Source organism: Trachypithecus francoisi, unplaced genomic scaffold (assembly GCF_009764315.1).
Source record: "Trachypithecus francoisi isolate TF-2019V2 unplaced genomic scaffold, Tfra_2.0 Lachesis_group6, whole genome shotgun sequence".
Classification (NCBI taxonomy): Eukaryota; Metazoa; Chordata; class Mammalia; order Primates; family Cercopithecidae; genus Trachypithecus; species Trachypithecus francoisi.
This window is the reverse complement of record NW_022681471.1, coordinates 25,442,709-25,461,538: the sequence shown is the minus strand read 5'-3', so window position 1 is coordinate 25,461,538 and position 18,830 is coordinate 25,442,709. Positions and strand designations below refer to the sequence as shown.

The 18,830-nt window shown below is 43.6% G+C and overlaps 1 protein-coding gene and 1 non-coding gene across 2 annotated transcripts; both read left to right on the top strand.

The window, feature by feature from the left end:
- Positions 1 to 5,402: 5,402 nt before the first annotated feature.
- On the top strand, positions 5,403 to 17,183 carry RBMX (RNA binding motif protein X-linked). Its single transcript, XM_033201825.1, is given in 14 exon segments — positions 5,403 to 5,588; positions 6,729 to 6,858; positions 7,055 to 7,161; positions 8,048 to 8,078; positions 8,081 to 8,116; positions 8,119 to 8,167; positions 8,169 to 8,214; position 8,690; positions 9,770 to 9,922; positions 10,811 to 10,925; positions 11,014 to 11,139; positions 11,229 to 11,311; positions 11,947 to 14,132; positions 15,950 to 17,183. Coding segments are annotated over 12 exon segments (1,164 nt in total). The 5' UTR covers positions 5,403 to 5,588; positions 6,729 to 6,749; the 3' UTR covers positions 12,255 to 14,132; positions 15,950 to 17,183.
- LOC117078650 lies at positions 6,906 to 6,979 on the top strand. The gene has a single exon (XR_004435088.1). It is a non-coding gene; the product is annotated as a small nucleolar RNA SNORD61 (small nucleolar RNA).
- Positions 17,184 to 18,830: the final 1,647 nt, after the last annotated feature.

Below are 18,830 nucleotides of genomic sequence, written 5' to 3'. Positions count from 1 at the left end.
TAAAAGTATGAGTTTGCATATTGTTATTCCTTTTTTAATATAAAATATGAGCCCCTTGTAATTAAATCGGGATTTAAGACAAGGCCACCAGTTATTTATTAAATACTTCCGGCCAGGTGCGGTGGCTCACGGCTATAATCCCAGCACTTTGGGAGGCCCGGGCGGGTGAATCACCTGAGATCAGGAGTTTGAGACCAGCTTGGCCAACAGGGTGAAATCCCATCTCTACTAAAAATACAAAAAATTAGCCAGATGTGATGGTGCACACTTGTAATCCCAACTACTCAGGAGGCCGAGGCAGGAGAATCGCTTGAACCCAGGAGGTGGGGGTTGCAGTGAGCTGAGATTGCACCACTGCACTCCAGCCTGGGCAACAGGGTGAGACTCCATTTCAAAAATAAAATAAAATATAATTAAAATAAAAACTTCCTATGCACCCATCTCATGCTGAGTGCCATGAAGAATAAGAAGAGATTGCAAGTCAATTCAGCCATTTATTTAGCACTGATTATATTCTAAGGTTACCCACTAGTGAAGTAATATGGTTTGACTCAGTGTATCCGTCGATCACTGAGATGGCATCTGAAGACAAAACAATAAGGCAAAGGAAAGATTATAGCAAAGAAAAAAAATGCAACTACATTTAATGACAATATAAAAGAGTAAATAGAAAGAGGCAAAGAGAAAAATCTAGAAGATCCATGAGGAGGAGGGATGGGATTCGGAAATTACTTTTGGGCAGTGTGAGACCTGCTTATCCAACTGCCTGTTGGCCAGAGTCCCTCACACTCAGCACGCCCACGTCCCCTCTCCTGCATTACATCAGCAATACCCTTCTGATTTGTCTCCTTGCTTCCTGTCTCTCCCTCCCCCAATACAGTCTCCAGACTGCAACCACAGTAATCTCATTAAGATGAAACCTGATTACCATACTCCACCTCTTAAAAAGGCTCCCCTCTCTGCCAGGCTCAGTGGCTCACATCTGTAGTCCCAGCACTTCGGGAGGCCGAGGCGGGTGGATTACCTGAGGTCAGGAGTTTGAGACCAGCCTGGCCAACATGGCGAAACCCCATCTCTACTAAAAGTACAAAAATTAGCCGGGCGTGGTGGTGGACACCTGTAATCCCAGCTACTTGGGAGGCCAAGGCAGGAGAATCACTTGAACCTGGGGTGCGGAGGTTGCAGTGAGCTGAGATGGCACCACTTCACTCCAGCCTGGTCAAAAGAGTGAAACACCGTCTCAAATAAAAAAAAAAAAGAAGGCTCCCCTCTCTATTGCCCTCCAGATCTAGTCAGTACAACTCTGCTTCCCCCTCAAGCTTCTTCTTTTTCCTCTCTATCCCTACTGGATGATATGGCCAACTGATCCCCTCCTACAATTCCTTTAACTTAGCCATCCCCACCCCACCCACTCGCTTTTGGTCCTTGGAAGTGGTGTTTGCACCCAACACCGCCAGCATGCTACTTCTCCTCCCCCACATTCCTGGGTGTGAACTGCAGAGGCCAAAGTGAGCTGGTCTACGGGGATGCACATTTCCTTTTTGAGACCCAAGAGGACAGGGTTATCTATTGTTGAGCCTGCCCCATTCTGCCCAAGACTAGAGGAGACGTGATTTATACTCAGAGCCTAGAGGAGAGTCCTGTAGTCTCTGTTTGGATTTGAGACAGAGAAAGAGAGTGCCTGCTTCCACAGGGTGAGGGATTTATCCTGGCTCCCTCTGGGGGTACAGGTTCTGCTTGCTGAGCCTAGTATTTAAGTCATTTTTGCCAATTCCCAAATGGCTCCAGACTCGATAATTTACATAACTCATTCAAAAGGCAAATGAACATGCCTTTTGATTTACTTTTTATTATTTGGCTGGGGGGAAAAAAAAAACAAGAACAAATATTCTTGTCCTACTGGGCATTACTCCCCCTATTAATGTTAATAATTCAGAGCTGGTTTCGAAGCTCCTTGGGGGCTTTTACCCATGACCTGAGTATTATTTACTACAACCTGCCTGGCATATATCAAAATTTACCATGGGCAGGTAATTGTAACTATGAAGAGAAAAGGGCTGGCACGGTCGCTCATGCCTGTAATCCCAGCACTTTGGGAGTCCGAGGCGGGCAGATCATCTGAGGTCAGCAGTTTGAGACCAGCCTGGCCAACATGGTGAAACCCTGTCTCTACTAAAAATACAAAATTAGCCGGGCATGGTGGCGCATGCTTGTAATCCCAGCTACTCAGGAGGCAGAGACAGGAGACTCGCTTGAACCGGGTAGGCGGAGGTTGCAGTGAGCCAAGATCGCGCCAGTGCACTCTTGCCTGGGCAACGAGGAGCGAAACTCCTTCTCAAAAAAAAAAAAAAAAAAAGAAGAAGAAGAAGAAAAGTGAAAATTGTCCATAAATTCTACCACTGCAAGATAAACTGGTAACATTTTGGCATATTTCCTCCCAGTTATTTTGTCTCCACATATATTTTTTTAATAGCTCTTACTATGTGATCTTGGGCCTTCTTTCCCACTGTACTCTCTTGTTTGGTGGTTTCATACATTCTGATGGCTTTTATTACATCTCTGAGATAATAATTTAGCACAGATCTATGCTCTGAGCTTCAGATTTTTCTGCCCCTATATCCCAAACTTGCTCCTCTGAAACCATTTTCGTAAATGACTGTTACCATCTGTACCACTAATACCAGATACCTGGAGTCATCCATAATGATTTTCTGTTTCCACAATTCTTCCCCACCCCTTTCCATCTGTCTTAGTCCCTTCCTGCTACTATAACAAATACCATAAACTGGCTGGCTTACAAACAACAGAAATTTATTTCTCACATTTTGTAGGCTGGTAAGTCCAAGATCAAGATGCCAGCATATTCAGTGTCTGGTGAGGGTCCACCACCACCAGTTTTCTGGTTCATGTAAGTGGTACCTTCTCACTGTGTTCTCACATTGGTGGGCAGGGGCCTCTTTTATAAAAGTGTTAATCCGGCCGGGCGCGGTGGCTCAAGCCTGTAATCCCAGCACTTTGGGAGGCCGAGACGGGCGGATCACGAGGTCAGGAGATCGAGACCATCCTGGCTAACACGGTGAAACCCCGTCTCTACTAAAAATACAAAAACTAGCCGGGCGAAGTGGCGGGCGCCTGTAGTCCCAGCTACTCGGGAGCCTGAGGCAGGAGAATGGCGTGAACCCGGGAGGCGGAGCTTGCAGTGAGCTGAGATCTGGCCACTGCACTCCAGTCCGGGCGACAGAGCAAGACTCCGCCTCAAAATAAATAAATAAATAAAAGTGTTAATCCCATTCATGAGGACCCCGCCCTTGTGACCTAATCTTCTCCCCAAATCCCCACCTCCTAATGCCATCACCTTGGGTATTAGGATTTCAACATATGAATTTGGGGGATGACACAAACATTTAGACCATAGCACCATTAAACACGATACCTATCATAGTCATCTAACAATTGTTCTTTCCTCCCCGTGTCCACTGCCACCACCCTAATTCAAGCCACCATCCTCTCTTCTGGTCTGCTCCCACAGCCCTATTAGTGTCTTTTTCCCCACACTTACCCCCTACAGTCATTTAATGGGCTCAAAGGTCCTGCCAATCTTGGCTCCCTCATTTCATGCCCCTCAAATTCTTGTCACCTGGCCCTCTTTCTGTCCCTTGATATATGCCAAGCTCCTCTTCTCTACTTTGTGCTTAGTATTCTCTTCTTTTTCCTGAAGGCTTTTCCCTCAGCTGTTCCCATAGCTAGTTTCTTCTCTTCCTTCAGTTCTGATCTCCAAAGTCACCTCTTCACATAGACCTTCCCTGATGTTTTAATTAAATTTGTTCTCCCTAATATTGTCCATCAAAGCAACTAGTTTATTTCCTCCCTGGCGTTTATCACAACATGACATTCTTTTGTTAATTGTATTCAATTTCTTTCTTTAACACAAAAATTAAGTTAAAAAATTTTGTAGTTTCCCCCCTCAACAAGTAGGATGGGCAGATGAAATATAGAATGCTCAGTCAAATTTGAATTTCCGATAAACAGCGAATTTTTAAAATATGAGATTTGGGACATAATAAACTAAAAAAAGTACTTGTTATCTGAAATTTAAACTTAACTGGGCGTCACATTTTTGTTTTTTTTTTAGACGGAGTCTTGCTCTGTTGCCAGGCTGGAGTGCAGTGGCATGATCTCGGCTCACTGCAACCACCGCCTCCCGGGTTCAAGCAATTCTCCTGCCTCAGCCTCCCGAGTAGCTGGGGCTACAGGCACACGCCACCATGCCGGCTAATTTTTTAATTTTTATTTTAGTAGAGACGGGGTTTCACCATGTTGCTCAGGCTGGTCTCAAACCCCTGAGCTCAGGCAATCTGCCCGCCTCGGCCTCCCAAAGTGCTGGGATTACAGGCGTGAGCCACCGCGCCCGGCCGCGTTCCATAGTTTTATTTATTTATTTTTAACAGCTTCGCAGAATAAATTAGCGTCCCGCATTTTCTTTTTCCTTTGAGACGGAGTCTCGCTCTGTCGCCTGCCCAGGCTGAAGTGCGGTGGCGCAGTCTTGGCTCACTGCAACCTCCGCCTCCCGGTTTCAAGCGATTCTCCTGCCTCAGCCTCCCGAGTAGCTGCGACTACAGGCGCGTGCCACCACGCCTGGGTAATTTCTTGTATTTTTAAAAAGAGACGGGGTTTCACCGTGTTAGCCAGGATGGTCTCCATCTCCTGACCTCGTGATCCACCGGCCTCGGCCTCACAAAGTGCTGGGAGTCGTGAGCCACCGCGCCCGGCCTCGTATTTTCATTTCTTAAATCCGGCACCCTTACCCACAGGCCTGACTCTTGTCTTTCCCTGGGGTTGTATCCTCCTGGCCTAGCCCAGAGCCCACTATTTACAAGGTGCTCAGTAATTTGTTCTATGTGAATGAACTATCTGCATACTGTTTTGTATTTTTTCACTCATCTGAAATTTACATGTATTTATCAGAAATGCCCACACCCACTAAAAACACTTGTTAAAGACAATTTTTTGAAAATATATTATATTGCCAAAACTTCTTTGTTTTCCGTTTCTGCAAAATTGGTATAGTAGGAGTATCTTCCCTTATCACATTTTGACAATTAGAAGAGTTAATGGAAAAGTAAAAGTAAAGTTTTGCATTGTGCCCGGCCCACCAGGCGCTCAATAATTTCAGTTCTTTATTAAATCAAGCCTGTGCACCATTTTAGAGCAAAGCAAAAAAAGCGCGTTGGAAAGAACGGGTGGGGGTAGGGAAAACGGTTAGAAAGGTCCGCCGACCAACACGGAGGGCCCGGGAAAAAGGGAGGAGAGAAGAGTGAGTGACAGAGGAGGCAGCCAATGGGGAGACTGGGAACTACTTCCCCCCTCCCTTTGCGTTTCAAATTCTAAGCTCCGTTTCCATCCGGGTCCTTCAGCCTCGTTCCCGGGCAGTATAAAGTTTGCTGTCTCCTTTGTTCGCCCTCGTTGCGCAGTAGTGCTAGCGGCTTCGCGGTTTGGTCCTCCGACCCGGCAGCCGCCACTGGTGCTGAGCTGCTAGGAGGCCCCTGTCGGCGAGCTCGTTGGAGCTTGAACCCATTGTCACCCCTCCGGTACGTGTCTCCTTTCCTCAGTCTGTTTTTCGTGATACTCTCGCCGTGTTAGGACTGGGGATTATATCTCCCTGGAGATGGGGGTGGCGGGCGCCATTTTAAGAACCCAAAGGTTCCGACCTATTTAAATAAAGCTGAAGGGGTCGAGGGAAAACAAATGAGGGGGCCCGTTTGGTTGTATGCCTCTCGAGAAAGTTTGGCTGCCGCCTGCGGGAGTTGGTAGCGGAGGTCGGGGCTTTGTAGGCTGGAGCGGGGCGAGGAGCGACCGCACCACCGCGATACCTGCATTGGTATGGCGCTGGCGCTAATGATGGGCATGTGGAATTCCATGCGGGCTGCGGGCTACGTATTCATTGGCGGCCCCGGAGAAGAAGCCCTCTGAATGTTCCCAGCCAATGTTGGTGGTAAAAGTTAGTACCCTGACCAGTGTCGGTGGTTCTGGGTTGAATCCAAGTGTCGCCATTTTGTCTTTTACACGCGGTTTTTAATGACGAGTTTCAATTAGGTTCCGCTGCAGTCACGGAGTGTCGAGTGTTGGTGTGTGCGTCCGCGTTCCGTTACTTAATAGGAAACGAGGTTGACAATTTGTTTTTATCTTTTTGGCTGGATAGTAGAATTTTAGGTAGGGCGGGGGCCGGTGAAGAAGAGGCGGCATAACTTGGCTCAAACTTCACATTTCTCCTTGGATTTAGTAGGGAATTCTAAATAGGAAAAGACGACGTTGGAAGAGGGCTTGGTGTTAAAGTCCTGTGCCTGGCCTGTGACCTTGGGAGTCTTTTAAAACCCCATCGTTAGGAAGGGCGTGATGAGTAATTGAATCTTTCAAAGGCAACAGAACTAGAGCTGGAAGTTGGTTTTTCAGATGTTAAGCAGCTGTGCTTAAGAACAGCTATGGGTGATCAAGGGTAGTGGTAAAAGTTAAACTGGCCCTTTTAACCAGTTTTATGTAAATTGCACTGTTACTAATCTACTTAATTCAAATTGCTTCCTACTGTGACTGAGGCTTAGCTTGTTATCCTTTTCTTTAGTTATTAAGGAACAATGGTTTTAGTGGAAAATATGAAAAATGTGCCAAAGTAAAAGTGTCCAATAAACTTGAGGAACTTTTTGCAGTGAGGTAATACTATTCCTTTTCAACAGACTCACCGGCAAAGAAAAAAAATGGTTGAAGCAGATCGTCCAGGAAAGCTCTTCATTGGTGGGCTTAATACGGAAACAAATGAGAAAGCTCTTGAAGCAGTATTTGGCAAATATGGACGTATAGTGGAAGGTGAGTTGTCTGGCAGTACAGGCTGGGCTATTATAATTAAAATATAAGCTATGATGAATTTGATTGCATTGATCATCTGACATGATAATATGTATTTTGTCCTCTAAGAAGTTCTGAGCTTTCTGTTTACACATTTACTTTGGTTATTTCATTTGAACTAGGGTAACACTTTATTTTTCTGAAAACTACTTTTTAGTACTCTTGATGAAAGACCGGGAAACCAACAAATCAAGAGGATTTGCTTTTGTCACCTTTGAAAGCCCAGCAGATGCCAAGGATGCAGCCAGAGACATGAATGGAAAGGTGAGATTGTCTACACAATGGATGATAACCTGTTATTAGTGCATAACATAACATGTAGTTGCCCAAGTCTGGTCTAAGGCAGCTTTTGAGTTTTCGTCGTTTTTCAGTATATACCTGTCTGGGACTCATCCTGTTTGTGATCCCGTTCCAAAGAGTATTCTGTAATTGCAGAACCAAATCTAGTAGTGAGTTATATCTTACGCTGTTAACATTCTCTCAGTTCAGAATAATTATGACATTATGTGATACCTTTTTTTTTTTCTTGGTAGTCTCCCTCTGTCGCCTAGGCTGGAGTGCAATGGTGTGATCTGCCCACTGCAACCTCTGCCTCCCGAGTTCTAAATGATTATTCTGCCTCAGCCTCCCGAGTAGCTGGGATTACAGGCACGCGCGACCACACCCGGATAATTTTGTATTTTTGGTAGAGACGGGTTTCACCATGTTGGCCAGGCTGGTCTCTAACTCCTGATTTCAGGTGATCCACCGCCTCAGCCTCCCAAAGTACTGGGATTACAGGTGTGAGCCACGGCGCCTAGCCAACATGATACATTTTGTCTTGAGATCCATAAGCCATATTTTGATAACTTGGCTTTTAGTTTTGTTAACAAGCTGATACCTACTTGGCCTTGTTTTAAATTTTACCATACAGTAATGCAGTGGATTCACCTTATGTTTCAATCCAGATCATCAGTATCATTTTTAAGTATTAAGAATTTTAAGTGGAAAAGTCCCATTTAACTGGCTATATTTGCAGTGTTTTTTCTTAGACTAATTAATGAGCAACTCTTATCCATAACTGCATTTTGAAGGACCTGTTAGTGTCTTAGTACATAGTAGATGTGCAAATTATTTTAAATCTTGATTTAACCGTATCTTTTTTTTTTAGTCGTTAGATGGAAAAGCCATCAAAGTGGAGCAACCACCAAACCGTCATTTGAAAGTGGTAGACGTGGACCGCTCCACCTCCAAGAAGTAGAGGCCCTCCAAGAGGTCTTAGAGGTGGAGAGGAGGAAGTGAGGAACCAGGGGACCTCCCTCACGGGGAGGACACATGGTAATAACTTGCGTGGACCTCGGGTTTGGTGTGTAAGTTAGGGACTGCAGGCTCACACCAAGTGGATGCTTTGGTTAAGTGCTTGAGGAGAGGTGCCAACTTTTGAAATTGACAAAGTGATTGCCAATTGAAAGCATGGGAAGCATGTGAGATTATAGTGTTAAACCGTGGACAGTGTTACTTCTTGTCCAAGTAATTTACTCTGTAGAAAGGCATTTAAAAATGATAAGCCAAGGTGTTGGACCTGAAAATGAAATCATTTTTATTTTGTTTTTTTTTTTTTTTTTTTTTTTTTTTTTGAGACGGAGTCTCGCTCTGTCACCCAGGCTGGAGTGCGGTGGCCGGATCTCCACTCACTGCAAGCTCCACCTCCTGGGTTTAAGCCATTCTCCTGCCTCAGCCTCCTGAGTAGCTGGGACCACAGGCGCCCGCCACCTCACCCAGCCAGTTTTTTAATATTTTTTAGTAGAGACAGGGTTTCACCGTGTTAGCCAGAATGGTCTCGATCTCCTGACGTCGTGATCTGCCCGCCTCAGCCTCCCAAAGTGCTGGGATTACAGGCTTGAGCCACTGTGCCCGGCCCTTTTTATTTTTTAAAGTTAGCTGGGCATGGTGGCGGGTGCTTACAATCCCAGCTACTTGGGAAGCTGAGGCAGAAGAATCACTTGAACTTGGGAGGCGGAGGTTGCAGTGAGCCGAGACTGTGTCACTGTACTCCAGCCTGGGGGAACAGAGTGAGACTCCTTCTCCAAAAAAAAAAAAAAAGTTTAAGACTACCTTCAGTTCTTACTTCCCCAGTCTATATGACTGCACTGCATGTTCCATCAAGTACAAGTGAAACTAGACTACCCAAATTAATAATGGTCATTTTTGTTTGTTTGTTTGTTTTTGGGAGACAGAGTTTAGCTCTTGTTGCGCAGGCTGGAGTGCAGTGGCACGATCTTGGCTCACAACAACCTCTGCCTCCCAGGTTTAAGTGATTGTCCTGCCTCAGCCTCCCGAGTAGCTGGGATTACAGGCATGCACCACCACACCTGGATTTTTGTATTTTTAGTAGAGACAGGATTTCACCATGTTACGCTGGTCTTGAACTCCTGATCTCAGGTGACCTGCCTGCCTCGGCCGCTCAAAGTGCTGGGATTACAGGTGTGAGCCATTGTGCCTGGCCTAATGGTCATATTCTTGATGAAGCAAAGGAAATTTTATAGTGACCGAGTCTGGTGGTTCACACCTGCAATCCCAGCACTTTGGGAGGCCGAGGCAGGTGGATCACAAGGTCAAGTTCGAGACCAGCCTGGCCAGCATGGTGAAATCGTGTATCTACTAAATACAAGAAATTACCTGGGCATGGTGGCACACATCTGTAATCCCAGCTACTCGGGAAGCTGAGGCAGGAGAATTGCTTGAACCCAGGAGGCGGAGGTTACAGTGAGCTGAGATCAAGCCACTGCACTCCAGCCTGGGCGACAGAGCGAGACTCCGTATCAAAAAAAGAAAACTCTCATATCTTGATTCTTGTGAGTAGTAATATTTTTCTTCTCTATTCTTGATGTAGATGACGGTGGATATTCCATGAATTTTAACATGAGTTCTTCCAGGGGACCACTCCCAGTAAAAAGAGGACCACCACCAAGAAGTGGGGGTCCTCCTCCCAAGAGATCTGCACCTTCAGGACCAGTTCGCAGTAGCAGTGGAATGGGAGGGAGAGGTAAATGTTCCATGAATGACAATCTGTGCTACTACCGTAACACAAAGAATTGAGAGGTGAATGATGCTTAAAAGTTTAATTGGCCGGGTGTGGTGTCTCATGCCTGTAATCCTAGTATTTTGGGAGGCCAAGGCAAGAGATTGAGACCGTCTTGGCCAACGTGGTGAAACCCCGTCTCTACTAAAAAAATACAAAACGTAGCTGGGCATAGGGTGGGTGCCTGTAATCCCCGCTACTTGGGAGGCTGAGGCAGGAGAATTGCTGGAACCTGGGAAGCGGAGGTTGCAGGGAACCGAGATCATGCCACTGCACTCCAGCCTGGCAACAGAGAGACTCCGTCTCAAAACAAAAAAAAAAACACACACACACAAAAACCTTTATTCGTGGAGTCTGGGCGCGGTGGCTCACACCTGTAATCTTGGCAATTTGGGAGGCCGAGGTGGGTGGATCACGAGGCCCGGAGTTTGAGGCTAGTCTGGCCAACATGGTGAAACTCTGTCTCTACTAAAAATACAAAAATTAGCCGGGCACGGTGGCGGGTGCCTGTAATCCCAGCTACTCTGGAGACTGAGGCAGGAGAATCACTTGAACCCAGAAGGTGGAGGTTGCAGTGAGCTGAGATCACGCGACTGCACTCCAGCCTGGGTGACAGAGCGAGACTCATCTCAAAAAAAAAAAAAAACTTGTGGTCATGTGTTCTAGGTGATCTAGATAAATGGAATTAGCACTGAAAAATTTTAAAATGTGAATGGGAAATTCTAGAAAAAATTAGATGATCTAGCCTCCGTAATGTCATCTTTGAAGTCAGTCTCGTTTTCATAGCCTGAATGTAAGTTCACGTTTTAACTTCTTTCTCTGTGTTTAAAAAAAATGTTATTTTTCCTTAAGCTCCTGTATCACGTGGAAGAGATAGTTACGGAGGTCCACCTCGAAGGGAGCCACTGCCCTCTCGTAGAGATGTTTATTTGTCCCCAAGAGATGATGGGTATTCTACTAAAGACAGGTAATAGAAAATTGCAGCTTTTTAAATTAATGATTAAAGTTGAAGGAAAGCTTATCAAAAGCATGAACCAAAACTTTTGTTTTTGTAGCTATTCAAGCAGAGATTACCCAAGTTCTCGTGATACTAGAGATTATGCACCACCACCACGAGATTATACTTACCGTGATTATGGTCATTCCAGTTCACGTGATGACTATCCATCAAGAGGCTATAGGTAAGTGACTTTGCTTCTGTGGCTTGCATGTAAGAAAAGTTGCTATAAAAGTTGATGCTCTGGGACTTAAAGGTTTCTCTTTAATTTAGCGATAGAGATGGATATGGTCGTGATCGTGACTATTCAGATCATCCAAGTGGAGGTTCCTACAGAGATTCATATGAGAGTTATGGTAAGATACTGGTTAAGGGTCTTGAGTATCACCAGCTTGAGTTTTTAGGTTCGTGAGCCAGTTTTTTAGGCTGCGTGGTGCTTGCTTTTTAAAGGGATGTTTGCTTGCTTTTAAAGGGGTAACTTTATCAGCTGGGCTTTTCCTAGTTTTGTGAGGGGCTTTTTTTGTTTTTCTAAGTTTCTTTTGAGGCTGTTTGCTTGCTTTGGAGGGGATTTTGCTTGCTTAAATTGGCAGCCTTATGTGTTTTCCCCCAACAGTGAAAATACAATTTAAAAATTTTATTAACAAGATCAAATATTTACCATTGCAATATGAAGGCAAGTTCTACAGTTCAAAATTGCAACTTATCACTGGAAAGTGGCTGAGTGTCTACTATAAAATAACAAGCTCTCTGGAATATCCTCTTGAAATACACACCGTCTTCAGTCTTTTCAAACAAACATTAAAATGAATCCATTTCCATATCTCAGCAGATGAGCAAATCCCTGTTTATGGCCAGCAATGGCAGAGTTTAAAACCTCCCACCCAGTTGAGAAAGTAAACTTTTAATACAAGAATTCTGTAAATTCAGATTTAAAATGTTGTATATATACAATTTATAGTGTTGCCATATTACCTGACCATTGACCCTGCAGGTAACTCACGTAGTGCTCCACCTACACGAGGGCCCCCGCCATCATATGGTGGAAGCAGCAGATATGATGATTACAGCAGCTCTCGGGATGGCTATGGTGGCGGTCGCGACAGTTACTCAAGCAGGAATGAGATCTACTCAAGTGGCCGTGAACGTGTTGGCAGACAGGAACGTGGCATTCCTCCTCCTATGGATCGAGGCTATCCTCCACCACGTGATTCATACAGCAGTTCAAGCCGTGGAGCACCACGAGGTGGTGGCCGTGGAGGAAGCCGATCTGATAGAGGGGGAGGCAGAAGCAGATACTAGAAACAAACAAAACTTTGGACCAAAATCCCAGTTCAAAGAAACAAAAAGTGGAAACTATTCTGTCATAACTACCCAAGGACTACTAAAAGGAAAAATTGTGTTACATTTTTTAAATTCCCTGTTAAGTTCCCCTCCATAATTTTTATGTTCTTGTGAGGCAAAAAGTAAAACATGTTTAATTTTATTTGACTTTATGACATTGCTTTTCAACAAGCAAATGTTAATGTGTTAAGACTTGTACTAGTGTTGCAACTTTCCAAGTAAAAGTATCCCTAAAGGCCACTTCCTATCTTGATTTTTCCCTAAATGAGGCAAGCAATTCTAAGATCTTCCACAAAACATCTAGCCATCTAAAATGGAGAGATGAATCATCTACCTATACAAACAAGCTAGCTACTAGAGGGTGGTTGGGGTATGCTACTTATAAGATTTCAGGGTGTCTTCCAACTGAAATCTCAATGTTCTCAGTATGAAAAACCTGAAATCACATGCCTATGTAAGGAAAGTGCTATTCACCCAGTAAACCCAAAAAAGCAAATGGATAATGCTGGCCATTTTGCCTTTCTCACATTTCCTTGGGAATCTGCAAGAACCTCCCCTTTCCCCTCCCCCAGTAAGACCATTTAAGTGTGTGTTAAACAACTACAGAATACTAAATAAAAAGTTTGGCCAAAACCAACCATGAAGCTGCAAAGGTGCTTGCTCTTACTGTTTCAAATTTTTGCAACTCTGTAGTGTCTCACTTTTAAAGGAACAGCTTGATTGCAAAGGAGAAAATAGATAAGCAATGAAGTTATCTCCAACTTCCTAAAGGCTTATGACTTCTAAAAAGTGAATCTATCAGCATTCCACATCAGATTTAAAGCATCAAATGCCTGTGAAACAGCAAAGATGGTAAGCAAAGCAAACTAGTTTTTCCGTCTAAGTCGAAATTGAACACTTACCTTCCTCATAGTACAGTGAACATACTGTACCTCAAGGCAATGGAAATGCCTTCTAGATTAAAAAAAAACTTTTGGAGAAAAGAAATATTCAATAGCATATTAGAAGTCTTCCAATTCAACACTTGGATTTTTTTTTTTTTTTTTTTTTAAGCATGTGTGACACTTAAAGGCTTTATTAATAAAGCTGTTGTTTACCAATGGCGATCTGGGGCTTGGGAGGGGGTATTTTTTTCAAAGTCCATTTTTGATGAAGACCTTTAAACATGCTTCATATGTTTTAACATTTTTTTCAAATTAGTCTTTTAGTCAATATAGGAAATGGCTTAAGTTTGGGGTCCCCCTTTTTACCCCTGTAAGCCATTGCAAACTTGACATTTAGTTGGATGCCTGACTTGTTTTTAGTTCTATGAAACTACACTGTATGGAGAAAATCTATTGCAAGTGGTCTTTAAAAAGCAAAACCTGAGGCAGCATGACCCAGGTCCAGCCATGAAGTTGAAAAAGATGCTCTTGAATATAGTAAACTTGAAGACCTCCAACTAAAAATCCTTATACTGCACTTATTCCTTCAAATAAGTTTTGTTCGTTCAACTTATGGATTTAACGTGGCAGTGCACCATTGGAACAGAATGACAATCCATAAGCCATGCAACTTAACCATTTAAGCCATTCCAGTCCATCCCGAGCCAGTGAATCTTCCACCACTTAAGAGAAGTAGTAGAACATGAAGTATATTAAGCTGCAAGTCTGAACTTGCCTTTTCTCTCTGGAAAAGAGGGCAGTAATAGGCAAGTTTTAAAGAATTTCCTTAAGAGAGATAACTAGTTTTCATTTATTTAACTTTTGCAGGTTGATGATTATGTTCATTATGGTCGTGGAGTGCTGATTGATTCACAGTAGATAAAGCTGGCAGTAAGAGAAATCAAATGCTAAGGTAAGCGTTGAAAGCAGTGGCCTTTGAAGGTTTAAATGCTGTGTAACTACCACTTAGTTTAGCTGTGACATTGGCAGTTACTGTGGTCCTCATTTCATCTGTAAAAACACTGCTTGGAATTGATGAAATTAAGTGCTTTAATGTGTAATGTCTGCACATTTCACGGTGAATATAGAGTGAGGTTACATTTTCATGAGTCGGGCTCATTCGTGCGATTATTCTTAGCTACTTTTTGAACCCGTAAAGCTTGCTAATAGCTCTTCATATGCAAGCATTCTCAACAGGAAGTACACACGTAAGAAGTTTGCTTGGCCGGGCGCCGTGGCTCATGCCTTTAATTCCAGGACTTTGGGAGGCCAAGGCGGGCAGACCACGAGGTCAGGAGTTAGAAACCAGTCTGGCAAACATGGTGAAACCTCATCTCTACTAAAAAAAAAAAAAAAACAAAAACTGGGAGTGGTGGTATTTGCCTGTAATCCCAGCTACTCGGGAGGCTGAGGCAGGAGAATAGCTTGAACCCAGGAGGCAGAGGTTGCAGTTAGCCGAGATCACGCCATTGCACTCCAGCCTGGCTGACAGAGCAAGACCCTGTCTCAAGAGGAGGAAAAAAGTTTGATCAGTGCATTTTGTAAAAGGATATACTCTCATTGTTACTAGTTAGTGCCTGCTCATTTGCACAGCCACAATACAAATTAAATGTGGAGTTAATGATGCAACTGTGGCTGCAAGTTCCCTGTTTGATTAACATAATTTTGACATAATGATGACATAGTATGTAATTTTAATGTTACCAATTTTTTTTTTTTTTTAAGACAGAGTCTTGCTCTGTTGCCCAGGCTGGAGTGCAGTGGCAATCTCGGCTCACTGCAAGCTCTGCCTCCTGGGTTCAAGAGATTCTCCTGCCTCAGCCCCCCAGCAGCTGGGACTACAGGTGCACGCCGCCATGCCCGGCTAATTTCTTGTATTTTTAGTAGAGACGCGGTTTTACCGTGTTAGGCAGGATGGTCTCAATCTCCTGACCTTGTGATCCGCCTGCCTCGCCTCCCAAAGTGCTGGGATTACAGGCGTGAGCTACCAAGCTCGGCCGTCTGTGGTTGATTTTTAAAGCTTGCGTGTTGTTTTTTTTTCCTTTCTGAGACAGTTTTGCACTTGTTGCCCAGGCTAGAGTGCAATGGCGTGATCTCAGCTCACTGCAATCTGCTTCCTAGGTTCAAGCGATTTTCCTGCCTTGGCCTTCCAGGTAGCTGGGATTACAGGTGCCTGCCACTGTGTCCGGCTATTTTTTTGTATTTTTCAGTAGAGATGGGGTTTCACTGTTGGCCAGGTTGGTCTTGAACCCCTAACCTCAGGTGATCCGCCTGCCTCGGTCTCCCAGTGTGCTGAGATTATAGGCGTGAGTCACTGTATCCGGCTTGCTTGCTTTTTTTTTTTGAGATGGCTTCTCCCTGTGGCATGATCTCAACTCAGTGCCGCCCAGGTTCAAGCGATTCTCCTGCCTCTCAGATTCCCAAGTAGCTGGGACTACGGGTGTGCACTACCGTGCCCGGCTAATCTTTGTACTTTTTGTAGAGACAGGGTTTCACTGTGTTGGCCAGGCTGGTCTCGAACTCCTGACTTTGAGTGATCTGCCTGTCTCAGCTTCCCAGTGTTGGGATTACAGGCATCAGCCACTGTGCCTGCCCAGAGCTTGCTTTTTAAAGCAATTTTATTTTTAGCTAAAACAACAAAAAATATATTTAAATGATAGTTTGGGGGGAAGTACTTCACAGTAAAACAAATACTATGTAACAGGATCCCATGTGTTTTTCATTTTACAGAGTTGTTGAAGCAGAAGGCGGCTGATTGTCAATAAGTCACTACAGTTGCATAAGCAGTGCTGTCAGAATTGGTTTGGTGCAGGCAATAGATTTTGCCTTCAGGGGTTCCTGTGGATCTGAGGAAGGCATCAGTGTTGATTAACACTCATAACTAGGGATTGAGTGGTAGTTACTTAAAGCAAGTAATTGGCCAAATGGAAAAGGGGAAGTAATTAAGGAAATTGGTAAGTGGAGGTAGTCAGGAAGTTCTTGTGGTTCTTTACATAGATTTTACAGCTTTGGCTTTCATTTTGTTTAGCTAAAGTCATGGGGACAACTCTTCAATTTAGAACTTAAGTTGAATTATAAAAATGATGGATATAAGTGGTAGCTCTATTTAGTGAAGTGTCTGTCAGAAAGTGAAACATTTTTTGGTGGTGACTTACCCACAAACAGTTTAGTTGTAGAATAAAACTTATGAGTGACATCTGGAAAGTAACCATGTTAAGATGGCAAGCACACTGGAAACATATAGGCCACTTGGCTTTCTTTTGCTGTATTGTTTTATAAGCCTACTTTACCTCCCAGTCTTGGAAACGAGTTTCAGTTTATTGGTTTGGAGACTAGAGCCAATAGTATAATGTTCTCAAAGGAAACAGACTTGAGTTGTTAGATTAGAGGAACTAACCCAACTTCTATGATTTTTTTTTTTTTTTTTTGTCATGTAGTTATGGCACTGTCTTGTTTGGAACATTTGCAACTGGCGATAGTACCACATTTTTAACTCTCATTTGACAACCTACTACTAATCACAAGACTACAAGGTTAATGACCAAATTTATGTGGTTTTTGCACTTCCATAGCTGTCTCAGTCCAAACCTTCTATATACTCTTATGATTACTTGGGTTACAGCTTCTGTGAGGACCTTTGGCTCTTGAGATATCCTAAATATTAAGATATTTAGATATCTTTAAGATAGTATAGGATATAGAGATTGTACTAAATAGGAATATTAAGTTCAAAGCAAGGAGTATGTTAAAATGACCAGTTACCTGTTTGATAGTTTACTGACCTAGCAGACGTGTGGAGAAAGAATCAGATCTTGATTCTTCTGGGTTTATACTGGTTGTAAAACGATACAGAAAATGTTTTCCTTGTTTACCTGATAGTTGAACGTAGAACTTGGGTATTATAGATCGCTTTTCACTTTTTGGAATGTTTTGTATTGAAACTTAATAAAACTTTAACATGGCATCTTTTTTGTGGCAAGGGGCTTTTTTTTACTTTTAAGAAATTAGGGGTTTATGTTTTTAAGTGTTTTTCCCATGTCCGCCTCCCCCAAACACTAGCTCTGTTGCATTGATGACACTTAATCAGTTTTGCATGGGAATGTCCAGAGTCATTGAGGCTGTTCGTGTGACTAGGCCTCCCTTTGTTTTGAGAGTAAGCTTCGGGCGGAATGTAGATGACTTCAATCCTCATTGTAAAAGTTAAGTGGAAGCACAATCACACACCTAAGAAGCAGAGGCTAAATAAATAAACCAGGAATCAACTGTAGTGCTTTTATTTAGTTCCTGCTTAACTCTTCGGGATAAACAGGTCAGCAACTACTCAGTTGTGGCTGTGGATTCCAAGTACTTGGGTCAAGCGAAGCATATGATAATATGTTTCTGAATTTGCAGTTTTCAGTTTCTCTGCTTTACCTAGTGTCCTGTATATATCTGTTTTATTTTTATTTTTATTTTTATTTTTTTTTTTTTTGAGACGGAGTCTCGCAGTCGCCCAGGCTGGAGTGCAGTGGCCGGATCTCAGCTCACTGCAAGCTCCGCCTCCGGGTTTACGCCATTCTCCTGCCTCAGCCTCCCGAGTAGCTGGGACTACAGGCGCCCGCCAACTCGCCCGGCTAGTTTTTTTTCTATTTTTTAGTAGAGACGGGGTTTTGCCGTGTTAGCCAGGATGGTCTCGATCTCCTGACCTCGCGATCCACCCGTCTCGGCCTCCCAAAGTGCTGGGATTACAGGCTTGAGCCACCGCGCCCGGCCTGTGTCCTGTATATATCTGATTAGTTGATGTTCGTTTGCATCTAAAACTGGACATTGCATTTGGGTTATGTAGTCAGTTGAACAGAACTCATCACATGGAGAAAGATGCAGCTAAGCATTAAGATGGCAGAGAAAGCCCTAAGTATTGTCATTCTGTAAATAGTCTCAGCTCTACACCTATTGTTTTTTGGGCGTTTATTAATGAGATGGAGTCTCGCTCTGTCCCCCAGGCTGGAGTGCAGTGGCGCCATCTCGGATCACTGCAACCTCTGTGTCCTGGGTTCAAGCGATTGTCCTACCTCAGCCTCCCAAGTAGCTGGGATTACAGGCATGCGCCACCATACCCAGCTCATTTTGTATTTTAATAGAGACAGGGTTTTCATCATGTTGGCCAGCCTGGTTTTGAACCTCCTGACCTCAAGTGATCTGCCCACTTCTGCCTCCCAAAGTGCTGGGATTGCAGGTGTGAGCCACCGTGCCCAGCCGACTCTATACCTATTGTTCCAGGAAAACATTACCCATCCCATGAATACTTTATGTTGTACATGTCAATATACTTCCTGAAAAATGAACTTTTCTATCAATGAGTTCCAACTGTAATCGATTTTTAAAATAACATTAAAATCTGAAATATGTATTAAGTGTACCGTTTTATGAACTGTGAGAAATGTGTACCCTATCAAGATAATTACCGTCATCTCAAAGTACTTGAGTTTTAGCCATGTATACATCAGTAGTTCATGTTGCCAAGTATGAGTGTAGTATGCTTTCCCATTCATGGAAACCTGTTTTTGGCTTTCATGCATGAAGTTGCTATAAATGTTCTTAACACTAGTTTTTGTTTTTGTAATTAGGGAGA